The sequence below is a fragment of the Papio anubis genome, chromosome 12 (assembly GCF_008728515.1).
Source record: "Papio anubis isolate 15944 chromosome 12, Panubis1.0, whole genome shotgun sequence".
Lineage (NCBI taxonomy): Eukaryota > Metazoa > Chordata > Mammalia > Primates > Cercopithecidae > Papio > Papio anubis.
The window spans coordinates 39,180,498-39,200,833 of NC_044987.1; the positions used below are offsets into that span (position 1 = coordinate 39,180,498).

Here is a 20,336-nt window from a genome sequence, read left to right on the forward strand (position 1 = left end):
CGTTGCTCATTGGCTGCGGGCTAGCGCCTGGGGGGCGTAGCCGGAGCTGTCCGATTGGCGGGAGGGGCGGTACCGGAGCGTCGAGGTGGTGAAGGTGGTGGGGCGGCGGAGGCGGGGCCGCACTGAGGCGCTGCGGCGGCTGCGGTGGCGGTGGCAGCGGTGGCGGCTGCTCGTCCTAGCCTGGCGGGGGCGGGGGTCTGGAGGATGGGGGCGGGTGGAACAACGGGCCGGTGAGGAGCAGCCGCCGCCGTCTCCGCCGTCGCTGGGGCAGCTGCCGCGGTGGTCGCCTCTGGCAGTGCCGCTCGCTTTCGGGCAGTCGCCTCTCCTCCCGACATCCCGCCTTGAGGAGGCTGAGGCGGAATCGCGGGTGGCGGCGGGGGGACGGACCGGCCCCGCAGTGGCCGCAGTGACAGCCCGGACCCGGCCCTCCGCCCGCTTGCGCCTCGGCGCCCGTAGCCACGATGAACCGGGGCGGCAGCAGCCCGTCGGCCGCCGCCAACTACCTGCTCTGTACCAACTGCCGGAAAGTGCTGCGGAAGGTACGGGTTCGGCCCGGGGTCCTGCCGGCGAGGGTCGCTTCTTGCCGGCGGGGGCTTGGGTGGCTCGTCCCCGGGCGCGCACTGGGGGAGGCTCAGAGGGATCCCCGGGCACCGTCCCTCCGCAGGGACCGAAAAAAGGGGGCGTGGGTTGAGGGCGGGAGGGTTTGGACTGCTGCGGCTTTTTATTTCCGCCGGGACAGACGCAAGTCCGGAGGGGTTGGGATATTTTTTTCTTCCCTTGTTCTTTTTCTTTGGTGCCTTTGCTCTCCTTTACGGCTCATTTCCCTACCTTACTACCCCGGGTCAGCTCCTTCGGCGGAGGGCGGTAGGGATCGATTCGATCCTCCTCCCTGTGCAGTTTAGCTGTTGATGGAGATCGGTGTGAAATCAGAGCAGCTGGGTCGGATCCCGAGGAACCTGGCTGGCCCCTCTTTGCTGTAGCTAACTCTTGCGAGTGTTGTTTTTGTTTATTCGGTTGCTTCTGCCTTGCGCGCCTTGCCCAACACCCCTCTTTTCAAATTGTTTGGATGGTCGTCCTGTGTCTGTAGTCTCGAAAAGGAACCAGTAAAGCATCTTGAACTTTATGCCCATGGGAAATGCAATTCGACCTGGCCAGTTCCTGAGGCTGGGGTTGGGGGAGGAGGAGACTGAGGTGGATGTGGGTTATTCCTCCTTAGCACCCCCCTCCCCCCCGTTGATCCAGAAAAATCAGGCGCACCATCAGTTTATTGCTGCTTCCTAGAGTGACTGATAGAAAGTTTACTCCAGTATTGTTTAGCTTACTTGGCTTAATCGCCCCGTGGGGAAGGACGAGAGGGATGGGGAAAGGAATGAAAAAAAGGTCTCTAGAGTTTTTGATCAGATTTTAACAGCTGCCCCAAAGTAATATTGTAATCAGTTTATTCGTATTCAAACTCTATTTTTACATTTTATTAAGTGGAAACGTTAGGTGAGATGCTTCTGTTTGTTCACTACAAATGAATTAAAATTGCTGAGCTGTGCAAATGCATCGGGACTGAAAGCGAGATGAATATGGTACCGTTTTTAGTCAATATCTCTAAATACAGTTCACTTTGGGATTGTTCTTTCTACATTTTTTTTAAAGGAAGAAAGAAAAAATCACGTAAGTAAGCAAGCTCAAATATTTGCGCTCTTTGTCCAAAAACTGTTTTTCTTCCTCTGTGGGTCAGGCCAAGTGCCAATCAAAGTTGTTTTTCAAGCCTCTTTTCCCTGCAGTAGGGCTGCTGCTTTTTTTTTTTTTTTTTTCTTCCTATTTTATTTGAGAGCGTGAGAGCAAAGGGATTGCAGATTTGAGGTTAATTGAACAGTTAAATATGCCTTAAATTGTGTTTATTGGATATGTTTCTCTTGAAACAGATTTTTATTAAATGTGCATGTTGAGTATGTGCAGTTATTTTTTTCCATAAACTCTAGGATCAAATTACAGTTGATACTTGCTCAGCTCATTGTAGGGTAGCTTGTGAGAAATGTAATGGATCAGAAGTGCAGATCAGCTTAGCTGAATGTTAACTCTTTCACTGCAGGGCCAGATGTCATCTGAACTTAGCTTTCAAAAAAATGTATTTCTTAATTTTTAAATTTATGTTATGTCTTTGACATGAAAAAAATGTGTAGTTTAAGACACGTTTGATTAAAGTGCAGCCTGGTTAAAATGACAGCAAGTTATGTTTTTTAATTGAATAAGGAAAAAGAGCACTGTACTGACTTTGATAAAAAAAAATTTTTTTAATGGCTCTGGCAATTTGTTAGGCTAATAAAATGTTTGGAGGTAATATTAGGCTTCAAAATGTATTTCATTTTTCTTTTGAGAGAGCTATGGCTATGGATCCATGACACTTTCCTAGCATTTAAGATATTACATCTTTCCTTTAGCTTTTAAGAAAAGAAACTGTTTCTGTTTACCTAGAAAGAACATCCTCATTTTTAGCCATTATTAAAAGAAACGTGGAAAAGGAGTATTCACATTTTCATATTTTATAATTACTGTGCACATCTCTGCCAGTATTCCAGTTTTTAGTAACTCCAAGGTATTTAATACTGATTCATGCAGTGGCATGAAATAACTTAATGGAAATAAGATTCTTTGAGCCAGTTATAACATGACTTGGCAACATTTGCAGCTTTTTAAGAGTGCCACTTTGAAGTGCTCTTAAGAGAATCAGTATGTAGCATTTTAAATGTTTCATCATTCTTAAAATAACAGTGAAAAATGTATTTCTAATAAAGACATGTTTTTCTTGTTGATATAACTCTAAGTTAAAAGTCATCTGTAACTCTCAAAATGTGATGCTTTGAATTTATCTTATTTTCCATTTAATAAAGTGTTCAGTAATATAGCCAAGTGAGTCATAGCATTTTGAATGTTTCTTCAGTCTAATTCATAATGGAAGAATGAAACTCATGCTCATCCAGTGTGAATTACTTTTGATTTTATATTTCTATAGAATGATGGAAGAAGGGTCACCTTTATATGGGGCAGAAAGTGTTATTCTCTCAGTAAGTGGCTTAATTTGTTGCAGTGTGTTGAATTTTAGGGGAACTTCACAAGGAATGGAATTCACCTTCAAATGAAATAGTTTAGTTTAACCCAATGCCTGAATATTGAATTGTTTATTGTATGAGAATCGCATTTATTCTTAGAAGTCCATTTACAGTTTTGATTTAGTATCCTCCAAAATAAAGAGACTTATTAAAATATTGAATGCACCTAATTTGGTAAACTTAGGTAAGTCAAAAGAATGGAGAGGTAAACCATATCCATAAATAAATGAACCATCAAAACTATCCTGAAATCCCTAACTCTTAAGTCTAACTTGCTCTATTGTCAGTGATGTAGTTCAGTAAAGTTTTTAATAAAAGAGGAAATGCTTCTATTTATTTTATAAAGTTAACAAGTTTTTAAGTTGAATCTTTTACTTGAAGAAATTCAAGTGATAACTAGAAGAACATAATCTTTTAATTTGAAAAGTGATGTCAAACTGCATTGAGGAAGGTAGGTAATTATCAGTCCACTCATCTTCCAGTAAATAAAAAAAGTGGCATATTACAATGTACTTTGGGTATTGAGCAGTTAGTGCTACTTGAATGAATAGTTTTGTCCTCTAAGTTTAGATGATCTAACATTTAAACTTTTTTAATGTAAAGATAGTTATAGTGATATATCTTTGAATTGTTATTGCACTTTTCACTTTGTTATATGATCATATATTTTGACAGCTTTTTGATGGTTTTAGAAAAAAGATACTGTCAAAATGAAAAATACTAGATTGAGGGCTGGGCATGGTGGCTCATGCCTGTAATCCCAGCACTTTGGGAGGCCGAGGTGTGCGGATCACGAGGTCAAGAGATCGAGACCATCCTGGCCAACATGGTGAAACCTGTCTCTACTAAAAATACAAAAATTAGCTGGTCGTCGTAGCATGTGCCTGTAGTCCCAGTTACTCAGGAGGCTAAGGCAGGAGAATCCCTTGAACCTGGGAGGCGGAGTTTGCGATGAGCCAAGGTCACACCACTGCACTCCAGCTTGAGCAATAAGAGCAAAACTCTGTCTCAAAAAAAAAGAAAAAAAAAAAGAAAAATAGTAGATTGAACTATATGGGCCTCATTTTTATAGTCAAAATTGTTAAGTAATAGCAACTTTATATGGTTTAGCCAATAAAAGGTATTTGCTTTATCTGTGGACCACTAGTTACATTATGCCTTGGTTAATCAGTTTTCTTGTGTTACATATTTTTGATTGTCAAAGGCAGTTTTTAACTTGGTTATTTTAAATATCCTAAGCAGAGATCAAGTAGTAAATTCGTGATGGCAAACCTTTATGCAATGGTTTTTAAACTGCTTCGTATGGACCCTTAAGATTCTTTGGGGTTTTAAAATGCTTGAGTTGCATTAAATTTTTAAGTATGTTTTAACTTATTTTAAAATTGTAATTTAAAAATATGGGTACCCCCAAATATGTACACATAATTTGAATACACTGGAATCTACCACCATTATCTTTCATTACAAAATTATTCTTGTGCAGGTCTTGAATTTTTTTTGTTGCTGTGTCATGTTATGAGAAAGATTGTCATTGATTGTGAAGGCACTGGCTTATTCAAAAGAATTCCTTGCATATTTACTTAAGTTAAATGTTTACTTGTGAGAACATAAATTTATTGTTATCAGTAGTTGTTACTTTATTACTAAAATACTTGAAAGTTGCTTGGTATATTTATATGCTTTATGGTTCAGGTTCAATAGAAGATTTAATTTGTAAAAAGTGGTCTGCTGCTTCCCCCAACTCCCCCCCACTAAATAAATACAAAACGTAACTACTAATGTAGTGATACTGGAAGCCACAGACGTGGTTGCTGTTAGGTCTTTGACAGATCTTTTGATTTCGAAGCAGAGTTTTCTCTGTAAAATGTTGATAATTTTTACTTGCCTTATAGGTTGCTGTATAGTTGGAGAGAGATGTGTGTTAATGAACTTAGTAAACCATGTAAGAAAGAAAAGGACAAGTCTATGTATTTTTCCATTTTCCCAGACTGTCTTAGTTCTTTCTGTGTTGTGGGAATATATTTCAGTACATACTGAGTAATTTGGTTAATACTCACTTTTCTGTCCTGTTTAATTATTGCCTGTAAATGAGAGGTAAAGATTATGCTTTTAGTCAGAATGACTTTTTTTTTTTTTTTTACTTATTTTTGATGTCCATATTTCTATCTGTATTTCTCACCCCTGCACTTAAATAGTAATTCAGGGCATTGACTTTTGATTCTCAAATAATTAAATTGCCTCCTTGACACTTCAGCAGATAAGGGGAATTAGTATATTTAGTTTGTAAAGACTAAGAGTTAAGGAAAATTGTGCTTAATGAAAGTGGGGGTAAATCTCGGGTAAAGCAAAAATTTTTAATTATTTTAGTTTAGGAGAAGAGATGAAAGTAAAAGTCTCTTAACCTTTTCTCCCCATCTCTTCAGCCTTTTTATTTTCTTCCTTTGAAAGAATTGGATTATAATACCTTAAGTTTGTATTGACCTTCACAGTGTTTAGGGTGCTTTCACATTATCTCAGTTGATTCTTACAAACTGAGAAGATTTAAGTGGCCTGATCTCAGTCATACAACTAATAACAAAGAAATCCATTTAATTCTTAATACTGCCTTTGTAATAAGCTGTTTCAATTTGTCCTCTGCAATATTGAGGCTGCTAGGGAATATCCCTACTCCCAGCTTCAGCATCTGTGAATGCCCAAAGGCACCTAAGATTCTCCAGGTAATATTGGTTGGAAACATGAAAGTTAGCCACACTTTAAATACTATTGAAGATTAACTGAAGGAGTAGGAGAAGAGTAAGCTGGCTGCTTTTATCTCTCTAACAGTTGTTTCACCAATTCCTTAATAAGATAAAGCAGCAGTTCTCAAAGTATGGTCCTTGGATCCCTGTGGATCCAAAACCCTTTCAGAAGGCCTGAGAGGTCAAAACTGTGTTCATAATTATACAAAGACTTTATTTGCCTTCTTGACTGAGAGCAAAAGCAGTGGGGGTAAAACTATGCTAGCCCCTTAGTATCAATCAGGTTAGTAGCACCAAACAGTTATCACTGTATTCTTTACCACCGCACATTCAACAATGGGGAAAAAATTTCAGTATCACTGAATGTCCTTGAAGAAGCAGTAAACATTTAAATTTTGTTGAATCTTGACATTTTTGTGTCCATCTTTTTAATACCCCGTATGACAAAATGGAGAGTATAAAGTGCATCCACTGCATAGCAAACTGGCTGGCTCCAGGAGAAAACTTGTGCAGTTGTTTTAGTTGCAAGCTGAACTAGCCACTTTTTTCATGTAACCCCATTTTTACTGGAAATAACACCTGTCAGACAAACTTTGGTTACTTAGACCTGGGTGTTTGATAAACATTCTTATAAATGAATAATATGACCCTGAAAATTCAAGGAAACTAATTGACAATATTTGCTGCTAGTGATAAAATTCAAGCTTTCAGGGAAAAAATAGAGTTTTAAAAAATATGTGTCTGTCACCAGTAGCCTTAAAGCTTCCCGATTCTTAAAGGCTGTCCCCTTGAGATCAAGTATGATATTAGTGGATGTAATTTTTTGATAATGTATAATAAAATTTGTCAGTATTTGAAAGATTTATGTAACTCATTGAGCCAATATTTTTCAAAAGACCAACAGAGAAAGACATTATTAATTGGGGTCTTTCTTTCCTTTTCTGCCAAGAGCAGCCAATTAGAGCGTAATGGACAAGGTAATGTTTGTATCTGACTATTCTTTTTATCACTGACAATGATTATTGTCAGTTGTTTTCCTCTAGTTTTCAGGATCACTTTGTTTATTTTTGAGGAAATGTTTATCAAAATCATATATGGGTAAAATCCATTCAAACCACAAAATGTACAAGTGGATTTTAATATGATATGAACAGTTGAGGTCATGGATATGATTTCAGATACCACATTGCAATTAGCCTTTAAGAAGCTATACTTGTTGAGTTTTAGTGTGGTATCAAAGAAAAATATTCACACTTACCTTCTTTTTCCAACTATATAGCTATGTCAGGTTCGATTTTTCTCGCATTGTTCAATCAAAACACATCACAGCAGATTGAATGGGGAAAATTTAGCTGTCTTGTATGAAATAGACATTAAAGAGATTTGCAAAATGTAAATGTCACTCTTCTCACTTTTTATGTTTTGGAAAATACAATTATTCCTAAAAATAATGTGATTTATATTCACATGTAATAGATTTTATTACTATTTTAAATGAATTAAACATGTCAAAGTTTTCTCGGGTTTAATTTCTAATACAATAAATGTTGGCAGTTATAACCCACACATAAACAAAGGCTCTTTGGGGTCCTCAATAATTTTTAAGAGTGTGAGGGGGTTCCAGGACCAAGACATTTATGAACTACTAAGCCAGAGTTACTACTGATGCCAGTATATGGTATATATAAATGTAGTTCTATGGGGAAAATAAAAAGCTTAATACCACTGATAGAAAATGTTGGTAAAGCCAACTCAGTTACCTCTGTTTGGTGTGTGTATGACTTGCAGATGCTGTCTACCACCCTTTCAGTGACGTCCTAGAAGCTTCTCTACTACCACAGTAACTGGCTAACTGGAAATGATCTTTCCCTAATTTCCATGAGCATCTTTTTATCTGATAGAAACCAGGGAGGGAAAAAAGCAAAGTTCTTTCACTTGGAAGGAATATTCTCCTTTAGTACTGTGCAACAGCTGAAGAAAGGTCAAATCCAAAAATTATGTCCTTTATACCGAATTGATTGGTTCTTGGCTGCAAGGGAAAGAAAGACCCTGAGTAGCAAGGTTAGCCTGTTTGGCTTGAAAGCTGAGAAGTGTGGGAGAAGCAGCAGCCGGAGGAACAAGAAAAAATCTGAGAGAAGAGACAGAACTGTTAATGCAGGGTACTGATAACAAGCATTGTTAAGATTAAGACAAAGGAAAACAGAGCCACTGCTGTAAACAGGAGATGGGATAGCTCTGAATGTGGGAGTCCCTAAATAAATCCACAAAGGTACAGTGGACTTTCTATGTGTGTGTGGTGGGTTTGCGGGGGTGGGGTGGAGGGGGTGTGGTACACTATACACAAAAGCTATGACAGCCAGCAACTACCTGCATTCAGTGTGGTCTTGAAGGCATAAGCATAAGGGTCTATTTACTCTGTCTGACTAGATCTGGTGAGACCTATAAGTGACTAGCTGTATCTAACTTGTCCCTTAGACATCACTGTGATAGGATTAGAGATGGTGGGCAGGAAGTGGAATTCACTATATAAAGTAAATACATTACCAAGCAAAAACGTTTAGTCATGTATCCCCATAACAGTTCCTTAAACCTATGTGATTTAAACTATTTAAAATATGTATCCTATGTAATCTAAACCTGTAGTTACCATATAGAATTACTATTTGTCTTTCAAAAATCCGAAGAAAGACTGTTCTTCAAAAGTCTGATGACATTTCCAAAAAGCCTTTTCTAATCTTCCAACTCTTCCTTCTCCTTCTATCCTCTGGACTGCCATGATATTCAATTGCACTGCATTTATTGCACTTAGCATACTGAATTATAATTAACAATTACATAAACATTTCTCCAACTAGGTTGCCTCTTATTTGGGATCTAGTTAATGGAGAGTTTATTGTTAGCAAAATAGGATTTTGATTTAAAAACATTTATTTAAAAAATATCAGTAGCATATTTATATTAGATACAATACAATATAGCCACTGTATGAAAACTTTTCTCATTTTCCAAAATACGTCTGTTCTTTTATGGCTTTATTTTGTTCTCTTTATAAGAAACACTTTCAGAAGTGCCATAGCAAAGATTATTTGAGAAAATAATCTTTGAGTGCATTGGTGCCTGGACTTCTTTGCTTCTTTGTTTTTGCTTTCAAGCATTTCATCATCCTTGTGGCCATGAAAATGTTTCAATTAAATACATCACTTTTGAAGGAAATTCTAATAGAGAGCAAGAATGTCCCGTCAAGACACCAGCCTTAGCTGCTGGTCCTTCTCAGAAATGTAAAGTGGCCATTGCTTTTAAATGGACACATGCTCCACTTCTTGGAATCTGTTAGTGTTTTATAAGGAATGGCTGTTTTTGAGTAGTTAAGGGTATACCTTCAAAATTCCAAGATTCTAGGTGAGCCTAGGGTTCCAGTTTGACTTTAGAATTCTGACAGCCTTTCAGTCTTCCACTTCCACAAGCCCTTTACTTTGAAAGTCTCCCAAACCAGCTATGAACCCCTTGGCCAGCAGGCACTCCCTTGGTAAATGTGAAATAGAGTTGTTCATAGGCCCAGACTACCCCATAACTAGCCTTTACTTTTTAGATCCATGCAGAAGTGAGTCATTTATTGGTCTGTGGGCCAGTATATTGGCTGCCTCTTGAGGGACGCATGAATATCATAAGATATTTTATTCCTATTTAGGCTGGTTGAAATATCTTGCCTTATGCTGCCTAAAGTTTCTAATAAGGTATGACAGGCATTTAACCTTATGTTTTACAAAGAATGTATTGAAAATATTATATGTGAATAAATAAGACCAAAAATTAAAATGGCTGATTTAGGGCTATATTATTTCTTGCACCACCAGGCACTTCTTAACAAGTATAAAATACGTATTTTAGTAAGACTTATTTTCTTTTTATTCCCTGCTAATTAATAGCTACTTGTAATGGAAAGATATGTTCTTCTTTCTAGATACATATTTTATTTTTACATCTTCCTATACTGAAAAGATGGAACTAGTCAGTTGAAGAAATGAAAATTATCTTTTCAGTTATCAATATATATGCTGAATATTTAGAAAGATCACATTTACCTCATGGGTACTAAAATTGGGTTTTGTAGAAGATCATTGTAATTATCTGAGACTGTGACTCTTACTTCCTTTTTTTTTTTTTTTTTTTTTTTTTTGAGATGGAGTCTTGCTCTGTCACCCAGTCTGGAGTACAGTGGCGCCATCTCGGCTCACTGAAACCTCCGCCTCCCGAGTTCAAGCGATTCTCCTGCCTCAGCCTCCCAAGTAGCTGGGATTATAGGCGCCCACCACCATGCCCAGCTAATTTTTTGTATTTTTAGTAGAGACAGGGTTTCACCATGTTGGCCATGCTGGCTTCCAACTCCTCACCTCAAGTGATCTGCCTGCCTTGGCCTCCCAAAATGCTAGGATTAAAGGCATGAGCCACCCGGCCCAGCTGTGACTCTTACTTTCAAAACACATTTTAGAATATCTATAATAACAATAGCTTCTACTGAATACTGCTTGCGTGCCATAGTCTATGCTAAGCATTTAAGCTTTGCGTATGTTATCACATTTAAGCATCACAACCTGCAATGAATTATTACTCACAGATTATGCATAAAGAAACTGGGGCTCACAGGGCATTCTTAACTTCTTAAAGGTTATAGTACCAGTAAGTGACAGACTTAGGATTTGCAACCAGGTTGAACTCCAAAGCCTGGCTCATTATGCAGGTATAACCACTGCCTTGTCTTATATTTCATGTTTTTCTTTGTGTAAAAGGCTGTTATAAAATGTAAAACTAATGAAACTTAATAGGACCTGATTATTCAAGAGTTTATAGGAGTGATTTCAAATTCATATGTATTCTATCTTATTTTTACATTAGAAATGCAAAAAGTTATTTTATAAGATTAAATCTATTGAGAAACACATTAAAGTTCTTACTGAACAGTTTTAACCTGTATAGTTATCTCTTTTATGTGTGTAAATCCTAATTATGTGACCATTCTTTCTTAACCTCAAGATTTTTTTCCCTAATTTACCAGCATACTTTGCCCTCCTCCTCCTGCCAGCCAGTCATTAATTAGTTCAATAACATTGAATCATTTAATACTGCTCTAGTGTCTGTGACAAAAGATATTATCTGGAAGCATTTTGAGTTTAAGTATGTGTCTCGCAAATTGGACCTCTAAGAAATATTCTCACTTTTTTGTAAGTTTTTTTCAGTAAAACAATTATTTATGAAGATAAATAATAACATGAATGCCCATTTCCACTACTCGTTTGGCTTTCATTATATGTTGAGACAAAAATTTTGTTTAAAGGAATCAAAGAAACCCTTGGACTGTTATCATTCCCCTACCTACATCCCCTATAGTCTACAGAATCTACATCTCTAGATTTTCCAGTCTTACAAAGGGTTTGTGCTGGGGAGAGGGATTTATGGGGAGATGTGGTTCTGCTATTTATTTTAAGTTAGAACTCCAATTCTGAGAGTTTTGTTCCAGAGTACTATTAATATTACAGGTATGTTCAGGCATTTGTGAATTAGCCTAGAAACCTAACCACTGCGTATAACATTGTTTCCAGAGGAACCTATATCCTCAAATTCAAGTAACTGCTTCACTGGAGACTGTCTTTTCTGACTTGTTTACTCAACATTAAAAAGGTAATGATTTTGGCAAAAAAGTATTTTTCAATATGTTTACTCCAAGAATGTGCTTGTCAATTGTGCTGTGTCTAATAGGAAAACTGTGTTAATGAAGTTCTATCCAATATTTAGGTAGGAGATGAAATGAAGAAACAGATAAAGTTGGTTAATAAGCAAGGTGTTGGGACAACCGATGGCCAATATCAAGCTGGTTTATCCTTGTTCACTTGTACTGACCAAGGTTTGAGCCCAGCATGGTGAATTTTAAGTTGGGTAGCATATTTGTTATTATTTATTTTTGTCTTTAAGGTAACACAAATGAAAAAGAAATCATATTTTACCTACCCAGAAAGTTCCTCTTTGATATAAAATTAGATATTTAATATGTATATCTCAATTTTTTGGTGTAAATTAGTAAAGTAAAACAAGTCAGTCCAGCAAATGTGCTCCAGTAAAGAAAAAAAACCCTAAAACTAATAAAAATAAATGGCTTTTAAATGAAAGTAAGATACCTTAGCACTAAATTCCATGTAATGTTCGAATTCTTTTATCAAAACTTTTGTATGTTACTTGAAATTAGTGAACTCTCAGTTGAGGTGTGGAATACCTATTTGTGTTGTAGTTTCATTATTTTAATAGAGTATGACCTATATAATTAATCTCATGAGATTAATTTTTATATTGTATAGCTGTTAAAAATAACTAAAGCCCTAGTTTCTAATATTCTTTAGGCAAAGTGCAATGTTGAACACTCAAAATTTGCATAAACTAGTAAGTATTCTTTTGATTATACAAGAAACCTATTTAGTATTTGGTGCTCTTAAAAATGAGGGTAAATGTATGTTTAGGTAGATAGGAATATAGAAACAGTTTTCTTTTTTTGTAAAATTATACAGATTGCCATTTTATGCTTACCAGAATTCTATGTCAAATGCTCTTACCTTTTACTGGCCTTCAGATTCTTAGGCCAGAAATGTTAAGGCTATTAACATTTATAAATCACTGAGTACTATATGAATATCTTTTATTTATTTAGGAAACATTAAGTGCTCTCATCTGTTAGGCACTGAACAAACTTAGAAGGAGAACATCAGGGTTTTTACCTACATAGCGTGATGACTTGCAACACATGCCTGGGTCTCACAGAGATCTTCAAGGTTATGCCTCCCAGTTGACAAGATGGTCAAGAGCAGGATTTGGTAAACTTTCTGTAATGGGCTGGGTAACAATATGTTGGGCTTACAGGCCGTACACATAAGCACAGTAGTTCTATAGTAAATAATTGTAAAGCTTTGAACTAATCGTCTTATTGTCTTAAAATCCTAATTCCCTACCTACCTTCCCTAACCAACATTAGCACAGTGGTGCTCAAGAAATGTGTCACGTAATAAATGAACCATACACTTAACTCCAGAGGGGACAAAGGTGGTACCTGATGCAGGAATACGTGAGTGTTGGTGTTGGGGAGTGTTGTGAGAGGAAGGTTATTCAGCAGAAACAAACCCTTCCTCTGATGAGCAGAAGTGGTGGACGTCAGTAATTAAAAAATGGAAAATCAAGTCATTCAGAATACTTTTTTGGGGGATAAGCTTTTAAAATTGCACACTGAGCATTTAATCAATGTAGTTAATATGGCACCATTATCTAGGTTGCACATTTGTGAAAGCATCAGTATATGATGCGTTCCATGGTTGGGATCTAACGATACCTAGATCAAACCATGACATAACTAGTTCAGTGTGCAAGATTCAAGCCCTATTCAGTCAGAATTCTTCCTTTGAAATGAGGATTGACAATTAAGCTTTTTTTTTTTTTAGACAGCGTCTCACTCTTATTGCCCAGGCTGGAGTACAGCGACGCCATCTCAGCTCACTGCAACCTCCGCCTCCCGGGTTCAAGCAATTCTCCTGCCTCAGCCTCCCAAGTAGCTGGGATTACAGATGCCTGCCACCATGCCCGGCTACTTTTTGTATTTTTAGTAGAGATGGGGTTTCACCATGTTGGCCAGGCTGGTCTCGAACTCCTGACCTCAAATGATCCAACCACCTTGGCCTTCCAAAGTGCTGGGATTACTGGTGTGAGCCACAGTGGCCGACAGTTAAGCAGTTTATTAATGTATGCTTCAAATTAGATTTGGTAGGGAGTCTCCTGACTAACTCTTGTTATGGTTGTGTAGTTTTATGATTACATATGGGAGAATTAAATGCACAAAATGCATACATTGATATGGGTGACCTTTCTTATCTTACTCTCTTTTATCTTGTCAAGCAATCACTAATCTAAATGCGTGTGGTTTTAAAAAACAAATTTGCATGATGTATAAGCAGGTAGTAGTGGAAAATATTTTACTTTTTTTTTTTTTTTTTGAGACAGAGTCTTGCTTTGTTGTCCATGCTGGAGTACAGTGGTGTGATCTCGGCTCACTGCAACCTCCGCCTCCAGGGTTCAAGCAATTCTCCTGCCTCAACCTCCTGAGTAGGTGGGAGTGCAGGCGCACGCCACCACACCCAGCTAGTTTTTGTATTTTTAGTAGAGACAGGGTTTCACCGTGATGGCCAGGCTGGTCTCGAACTCTGACCTTGTAATCCACCCGCCTCGGCTTCCTGAAGTGCTGGGATTACAGGTGTGAACCACTGCACCCAACCAGTATTTTACTCTTAATTGATGTTAAACTCTTTTTTTTTTTAAATCTTGCCTCCTTTACTAATTATTGCTAACATCTATGTGATTTTATCTTACTTCCTTTACTAATTATTAGATATTTATTAGAGCTGTTGTGGAGAACATATTTGTCACAATGGAAAATGGAATGAATTGATAATAAGTACCTCAATGATAACTCCATTTATAGTTAGATGTAGATATTTATAGAAACAATTTGATTTTTAAAAACAATTTGATTTTTAAAAACACTGAATAGGAAATTACCTAGGATGCTGCCATCAATGTGCTGAAGCATTTCATTTTTCATTTTAGAGTGCTACTAAAATTTGAACTCATTTTGACAGTGTATATTTAGTAAATTTTGCATTTAATAAACCACTGTGTTATCATTCATAAAAAGTACTGTGATGTCACAAAAATGAAGTAATATGTCTTCTATCACTCCTAACCTGTCCATTGCCTTTTCAGTGATAGGTATACATTACATGACTGTAAAAAACGAGTCTTTTGTTACTATAAAAGGTCATTTCTTTTTATTCTACCTGTATAGTCATCTTAACACATTTTATTGTTTATGGATCATTTGACAGAAGGTGTAGAGCACTTAGAAACTAAAATACAGTATGCTGTCTATTGTAGGATTTCTAAAATGAAGGCATAAGTCAGTGGAAAAGCTAGACTGGATTCACAGAAACTTGATACATACCTTTTCTAGAGCATATGTGCCACATAATTGGTTTACAGTTATTTCTAGGAAAAATTTACATTCAAATACTAAGTTCCTCTTCATTATTTTATAATAGATATTTGTTTATCAAGGCCAGTTGAATTCACAGGGGACACAGACCGTGTATGACATGTCAGGTGTTTATTTTCCTGAATGTCATTGTAATTCAGCATTTCACCAAACTAGATAACAATTTTTAGGACTTAACTTCATCTTCATTGAATTAATATCCTTCCCAAATTGCTATGATTGACTGTTCTTACTTCCCCTCCCCCTGACCGAAGCTATTGTTTTATTTAAAATATTTCATTTGGAGAAAGATTGAAATATTAACTAGCAAGGAATAACAATTCCGTAAGCGAATCAGTTTGTTTAATGTCTAGGACGATGGTTCTGCAGTGTGGTTCTAGAACCAGCAGTATCAGTATCAACTGGGAGTTTGTTAGATTACTTCCCCACCCCCCACCCCTAGACCTGCTGAATCTTCTGAAATTCTGGGGATGGGACCCAACCATCTGTAGTGTAACAAGTCTTCCAGGTGACTCTAATACTCTTAAGAATTTAGTACCACCAGTCTAGTATTATTAACCAAATGCATCCACAAATGAAAATTGTTTACATCCACTTTAGTTTCAACATGCATTATCAGTTGTTTGAGAGAGATTATATCGGCAGTACCAGTGCTAGAATCAGGAAGATTCCTTTTGCCTGTTTTACAAAATACAGATTTGAGACCTTCAGATATAATATGCTCTCACTGTAAGAAAAATATGTCGTATTTTGTTGTTGCTACATTCTGAACTTTAGCTTGGGGAAAAAGGAATTGGGTTTTGAAAACTTGTTTACTACTGGAATCAAGTGAAAATATCTCTTGGACGTGCTTGCTTACATAAAAATAAGCATTTTGGCACTAACACTGGTAGACTCTAGTAGGTCTTTCCATTTAGATTATTTTTATTTCAAGGAAGATTGATATTTTAAGCTTTCATAAAGAAAAGAACTTTTTATAATCAAAGAAGAAATGATAACATTTGTCCTGATGACAGATTTGGGATTGATATATATATATATTTTTAATTCTTTTGAATCTCTTGGACAATATTAAATATATATATATATAAATTATGGATGTTCTCTTTCACCTATAGTAGCTTACTCTTCAATTAAAAATGGAGTGTCAGAAAGTCTCCATTAGCCTCTGTAGGAGGCCTACAAATTAAAACAAAAGAAACCCATGGCATGTGTATTATACATGGACCATAGATAAATAGAAGGTTGCTCTTTGAAAAGCAAAGATTGTTTCAGTTAGTTGCAGTTCTATCTAGGACAGTAACTATAAGTAATTTTATTTTGTTCTTTGGTTGCATCTAATTTTGAGGTAATGGGTGTTTTCCTCATATTAACTCTAAGTTAGTACTAAAATTTAACCTGTATTGATGTTACTTATGTGAATAGTGGGCTGTATTAAATTATCCCACTTTAATTCCAAAGTTCCTTATGCATGGGCTGCCCCAGAAGCATATGTAATTACTTAATTCTAAACCATGGTAGGTGACACTTTTCTATTGAACATTTTTCTATCTCCTTCTGTGAGGAAAGGGCTAATATAGTACCTTAAATAGAACTGTCTCCATGGCAATGGACAGTCAGCTTTTGACTTTGAGTCTCATGAAAAAGAAAAATGTAAAAAGCATTTTCATGGTCTAAAATAGCAGTATGGCAAAAGTAAGGTATGAGAATATTTCCTGTCAGTTATTGCATGACTGGTTAAGGCAGCAGAACTTTATCTTTTTATCTTTTTTTTTTTTTTTTTTACATAGGACTTTTTATTTGAGTATTTTGAAATATTACAGAATTCCTTCTCTGAATTAATGAATGATAATTATTATCTTCAGATTGATAGAGAACTTGAGAAGCTTAGATATAGGATTGGGTCCATGCCTGAGGAAAAAAGAGTTGCCTAGCTCTGGTTGTAATTTTACTCTCATAAAGAATAAAAATACTGACTAAATTATGGGTCATTCATAAGTACATTTAAACAGAACTATCTCTGGAATACTGGAAGCAATAACAAGATTAAAAATAAAAGCTTAACAAATTATGCCAGTTTTTTTTCCAGCCAACTCCTACGATTTGGGGTCTACAGATCACTTATCCTATTTAAAAGACTCCACTGGCAGCCTGCTTCCCTTGTTCACTCTTGCATCCACACTTACTTAAAAGCAGAGCCCTTTGATTCTAGCTGCTTGTTCACCTAGCTTTCAGTAAAGGTCAGTGACAGTGCTGTATATTAGAAGCTAGAGAATAAGACCACATTGTCATCGGTAATCTTTGTGTTTTTCCTTTCTATTGTTGTTTGCCCCTTGACTAAATCTTATCTCAGTATAGGGCTCATTTTCAATTGAATCAGCTGTCATCTTTAACATATCGTCAGTAAATGCTTAATGCTCTGAGGTTACTGTTAATGAGGGAATTGGTTAAACAAATTATGTGATATAAATACAGTGGAATACTGGGCAACTCATAGGATATAGATCTATGTATAGAAGTGGACAGACATCCATAATATGTTATTGATTGGAAAAGACCGAGTTTTTTTTGTTTTTGTTTTTTAGGAATATGAAGATTTTTGTTTTCATTTAAAAAAAAATAAATACAGAAGGAAGGAATCCAAAATTAACAGTATTAATTTCTGGGTGGTGGGGTTACAGGAGATTATTTTTACGATCTACTTCTCTTCATTGTCCTTTGTTTTTAACAATAAACGTATTTTATAAAATTTTGAAAGCTATTACCTTTTTGAAATAATAGAGAAGAACAGATAATTTAAGTGATGGATAGTACAGACAGTAGATTCAAATGAGATGGCAAATTAAAGATTCATTGAGATAAAGACAAATGTTCACAGGTTTAATAGATATCTAAAGCAGCTATGGGTAAATCACCAAGGGAATAATAATGTGTGTGTAGGAGGCTAATGAGGACTCAGATGCATAGACATAGATAAATACAATCTGGAAATGAATGAAGGTACTGTGCCTATCTATAGCATATTTCTTTATGTTGTCATATCAGTCATTCTCTTTAGGAATCTGATGTGCTTTATTAATATTTCATCAGAATATTAGTTCTTTTCCTTAACTATGAATTCAAGAGATAGCTGCAGTTGTATTGCTATACTTTTATACCATATGGTAGATAATAAAACTTACTGCATAAATTTCAGGAACTTAAATATATAATCTGAGCACTATATGTTAATCTAGAGATATTTTCTATTAGGAACTGAAATAGAAAAAGATGGCTACTTTATAAAATAATGTAATTTTATAATTATTTAATTAACATGTATACTAGGATTTTTGAAGACTAAAAAAAGGTATATGGAGTCTGTCCTAGGTTTTAGAGAGCTTACTGTGTGGTTAGAGAGAAAGATGTTTTATAAATAACTATAAAGATGGCTAAAAATGAAAAACTATACCTTTTGGCTTTTTGTAGAGGTTAATAGATTATTATGGATCTTCACTTGTGAAAGCATGGATAAGTTTCAATTAATTTAATACATTACTGTATGGAAAAGAAGGGTAGTTAAATATTAAATACTTGTTCTTATGTTTAAGGCAAAGGTATGTGGTTTCAATGGACTGTCTATTTTTAATGATTTTTTAAAATATATATTTTAATTCTCAAAAATGCAAAATGTGTTATAGCATTATAGAGTATCTATAACCAGTTATTTTATAAATGGGTGTTTTTTACTTAAGTGGCTTTACTTTCCAATTTTATTTTCCATTTCTAATAGGATGGATCATTTGTTGAACAAAATATAGAATTAGGGGCCTCCTTTGAGCCAATTGATAGTTTAGTTTTCTAAACCCAGCCTATTCTGTAAATCTTTTCTTTAGCTTGTGAGACAATTTCTAAACATTTTGTCTAGTGTTGTACTTAGGAACTTAATATTGCATAATTCTAATAATAACAGTTACTTTTTTTTTTGAGATGGAGTTTTGCTTTGTCGCCCAGGCTGGAGTGCAGTGGCGTGATCTCGGCTCACTGCAACCTCTGCATCCCAGGTTCAAGCGATTCTCCTGCCTCAGCCTCCTGAGTAGCTGGGACTAAAGGCACGCACCACCATGCCCAGCTAATTTTTGTATTTTCTTTCTAGTGTAGATGGGGTTTCACAATATTGGCCAGGCTGGTCTCAAACTCCTGACCTTGTGACCCACCCGCCTTGGCCTCCCAAAGTGCTGGGATTATAGACGTGAGCCTTTTATAGTTGTATAGATAATGTCACACTCTTAAGAGCTTTACAGATATTTATTCATACAATATTCTCACTGCCTGTTTTAATAGCCTTCTATTCACCCACTGCTGTGGGAGGGACTGCCACTCTTGGGTCATGGGGGTAGCTGAACATATAATACCTAACACTGTACAGATGAGATCAACAGTTTGGTTTATTAGTCACATATACACACAGCCCGGGGGAAAGGACACTGCACACCATGCAGTGCACTTGGAAGTTGTATTCTGGAACAGAATGAGCAACCAGGGGCAGTGAGACAGGCTTTGTAGAATAAAGAGAGTGAGATGCCCCACGTTTCTACATGAAACTATGATTGGCTTGTTTACATAATTGCACGAACTGGCAGTGAACTGAAACCTGCCACCCAGGAATAAGTGGGAATTACACCTGGTTCGTTTGAGAAGGTGAGCTGTTTGGCCAGGGGACCTTATGCCCATGAGCAAGGTAGGGAGGGAAGGGGAACTTGCAATTATCTTTTAAGGTCCTCCCAATTTTACCAGATTCAAGGGATCCTATAATATTGGACTTCAATTTTAGGCCTTATACCACACTTACCCTATGAGGGAGGTATGTGCTATTATCCTCATTTCATAGATGAGGTTATTAGGTACACAAGGTAACTTGTTTAAAACTATTAACAACCATTCCCCTATTTTCTTCTGTATTTGGTTTCCTTCAACCCAGGTATTATAGAAATTCTTGATGTCCAGAAATAAAAGGAAAGCATATAGAAATGTGATGTTTTATCCCATTTCTAACTCAGAAATGAACTACCTTGACATTTTTATTAATTGCCAAAGTTTTTAATCCAAGTCCCCTGATGATTCTGTTTCCATTTATTAGTCCACAAACTCTGATATAGGTAAATACATTTGTATTTCTTGACTGAGAGCTGATAGACATAATCTTTATAGACAGAGGTAAGAGATTTGGTTTCCTCTTTAAGAGCCTTTAAAAGCAGAATGAATAGTAAGATAATTTGGATTTTGCTACTTTTGGAGGGAATGGTCTCCTGATCATCATTTCTAAAGATCAGTGTTTCTGTGAGTAATTTTAACTATCTGTGTTTCTTAAAAATGTATAAAAACCTTTTGGTCAATAGAAATTTTGCTGGTTTACTTGATTACAACTTTAGAATTTGC

The 20,336-nt window shown here is 36.4% G+C and overlaps 1 protein-coding gene across 2 annotated transcripts in view; it reads left to right on the forward strand.

Moving 5' to 3' along the window:
* SESN3 (sestrin 3) overlaps nucleotides 1–20,336 on the forward strand; it is a 66,522-nt gene that overhangs the window by 1,132 nt on the left and 45,054 nt on the right. Inside the window, exon 1 of one of the 2 annotated variants that reach the window (XM_003910573.5) lies at nucleotides 125–539. The exons of the other annotated variant lie outside the window; for it this stretch is intronic. Within the exon in view, the coding sequence (XP_003910622.1) occupies nucleotides 462–539 (78 nt within the window). The 5' untranslated portion in view covers nucleotides 125–461. Of the gene's footprint in view, nucleotides 1–124; nucleotides 540–20,336 lie in introns of those variants that run through there. 2 annotated transcript variants of the gene reach the window in all.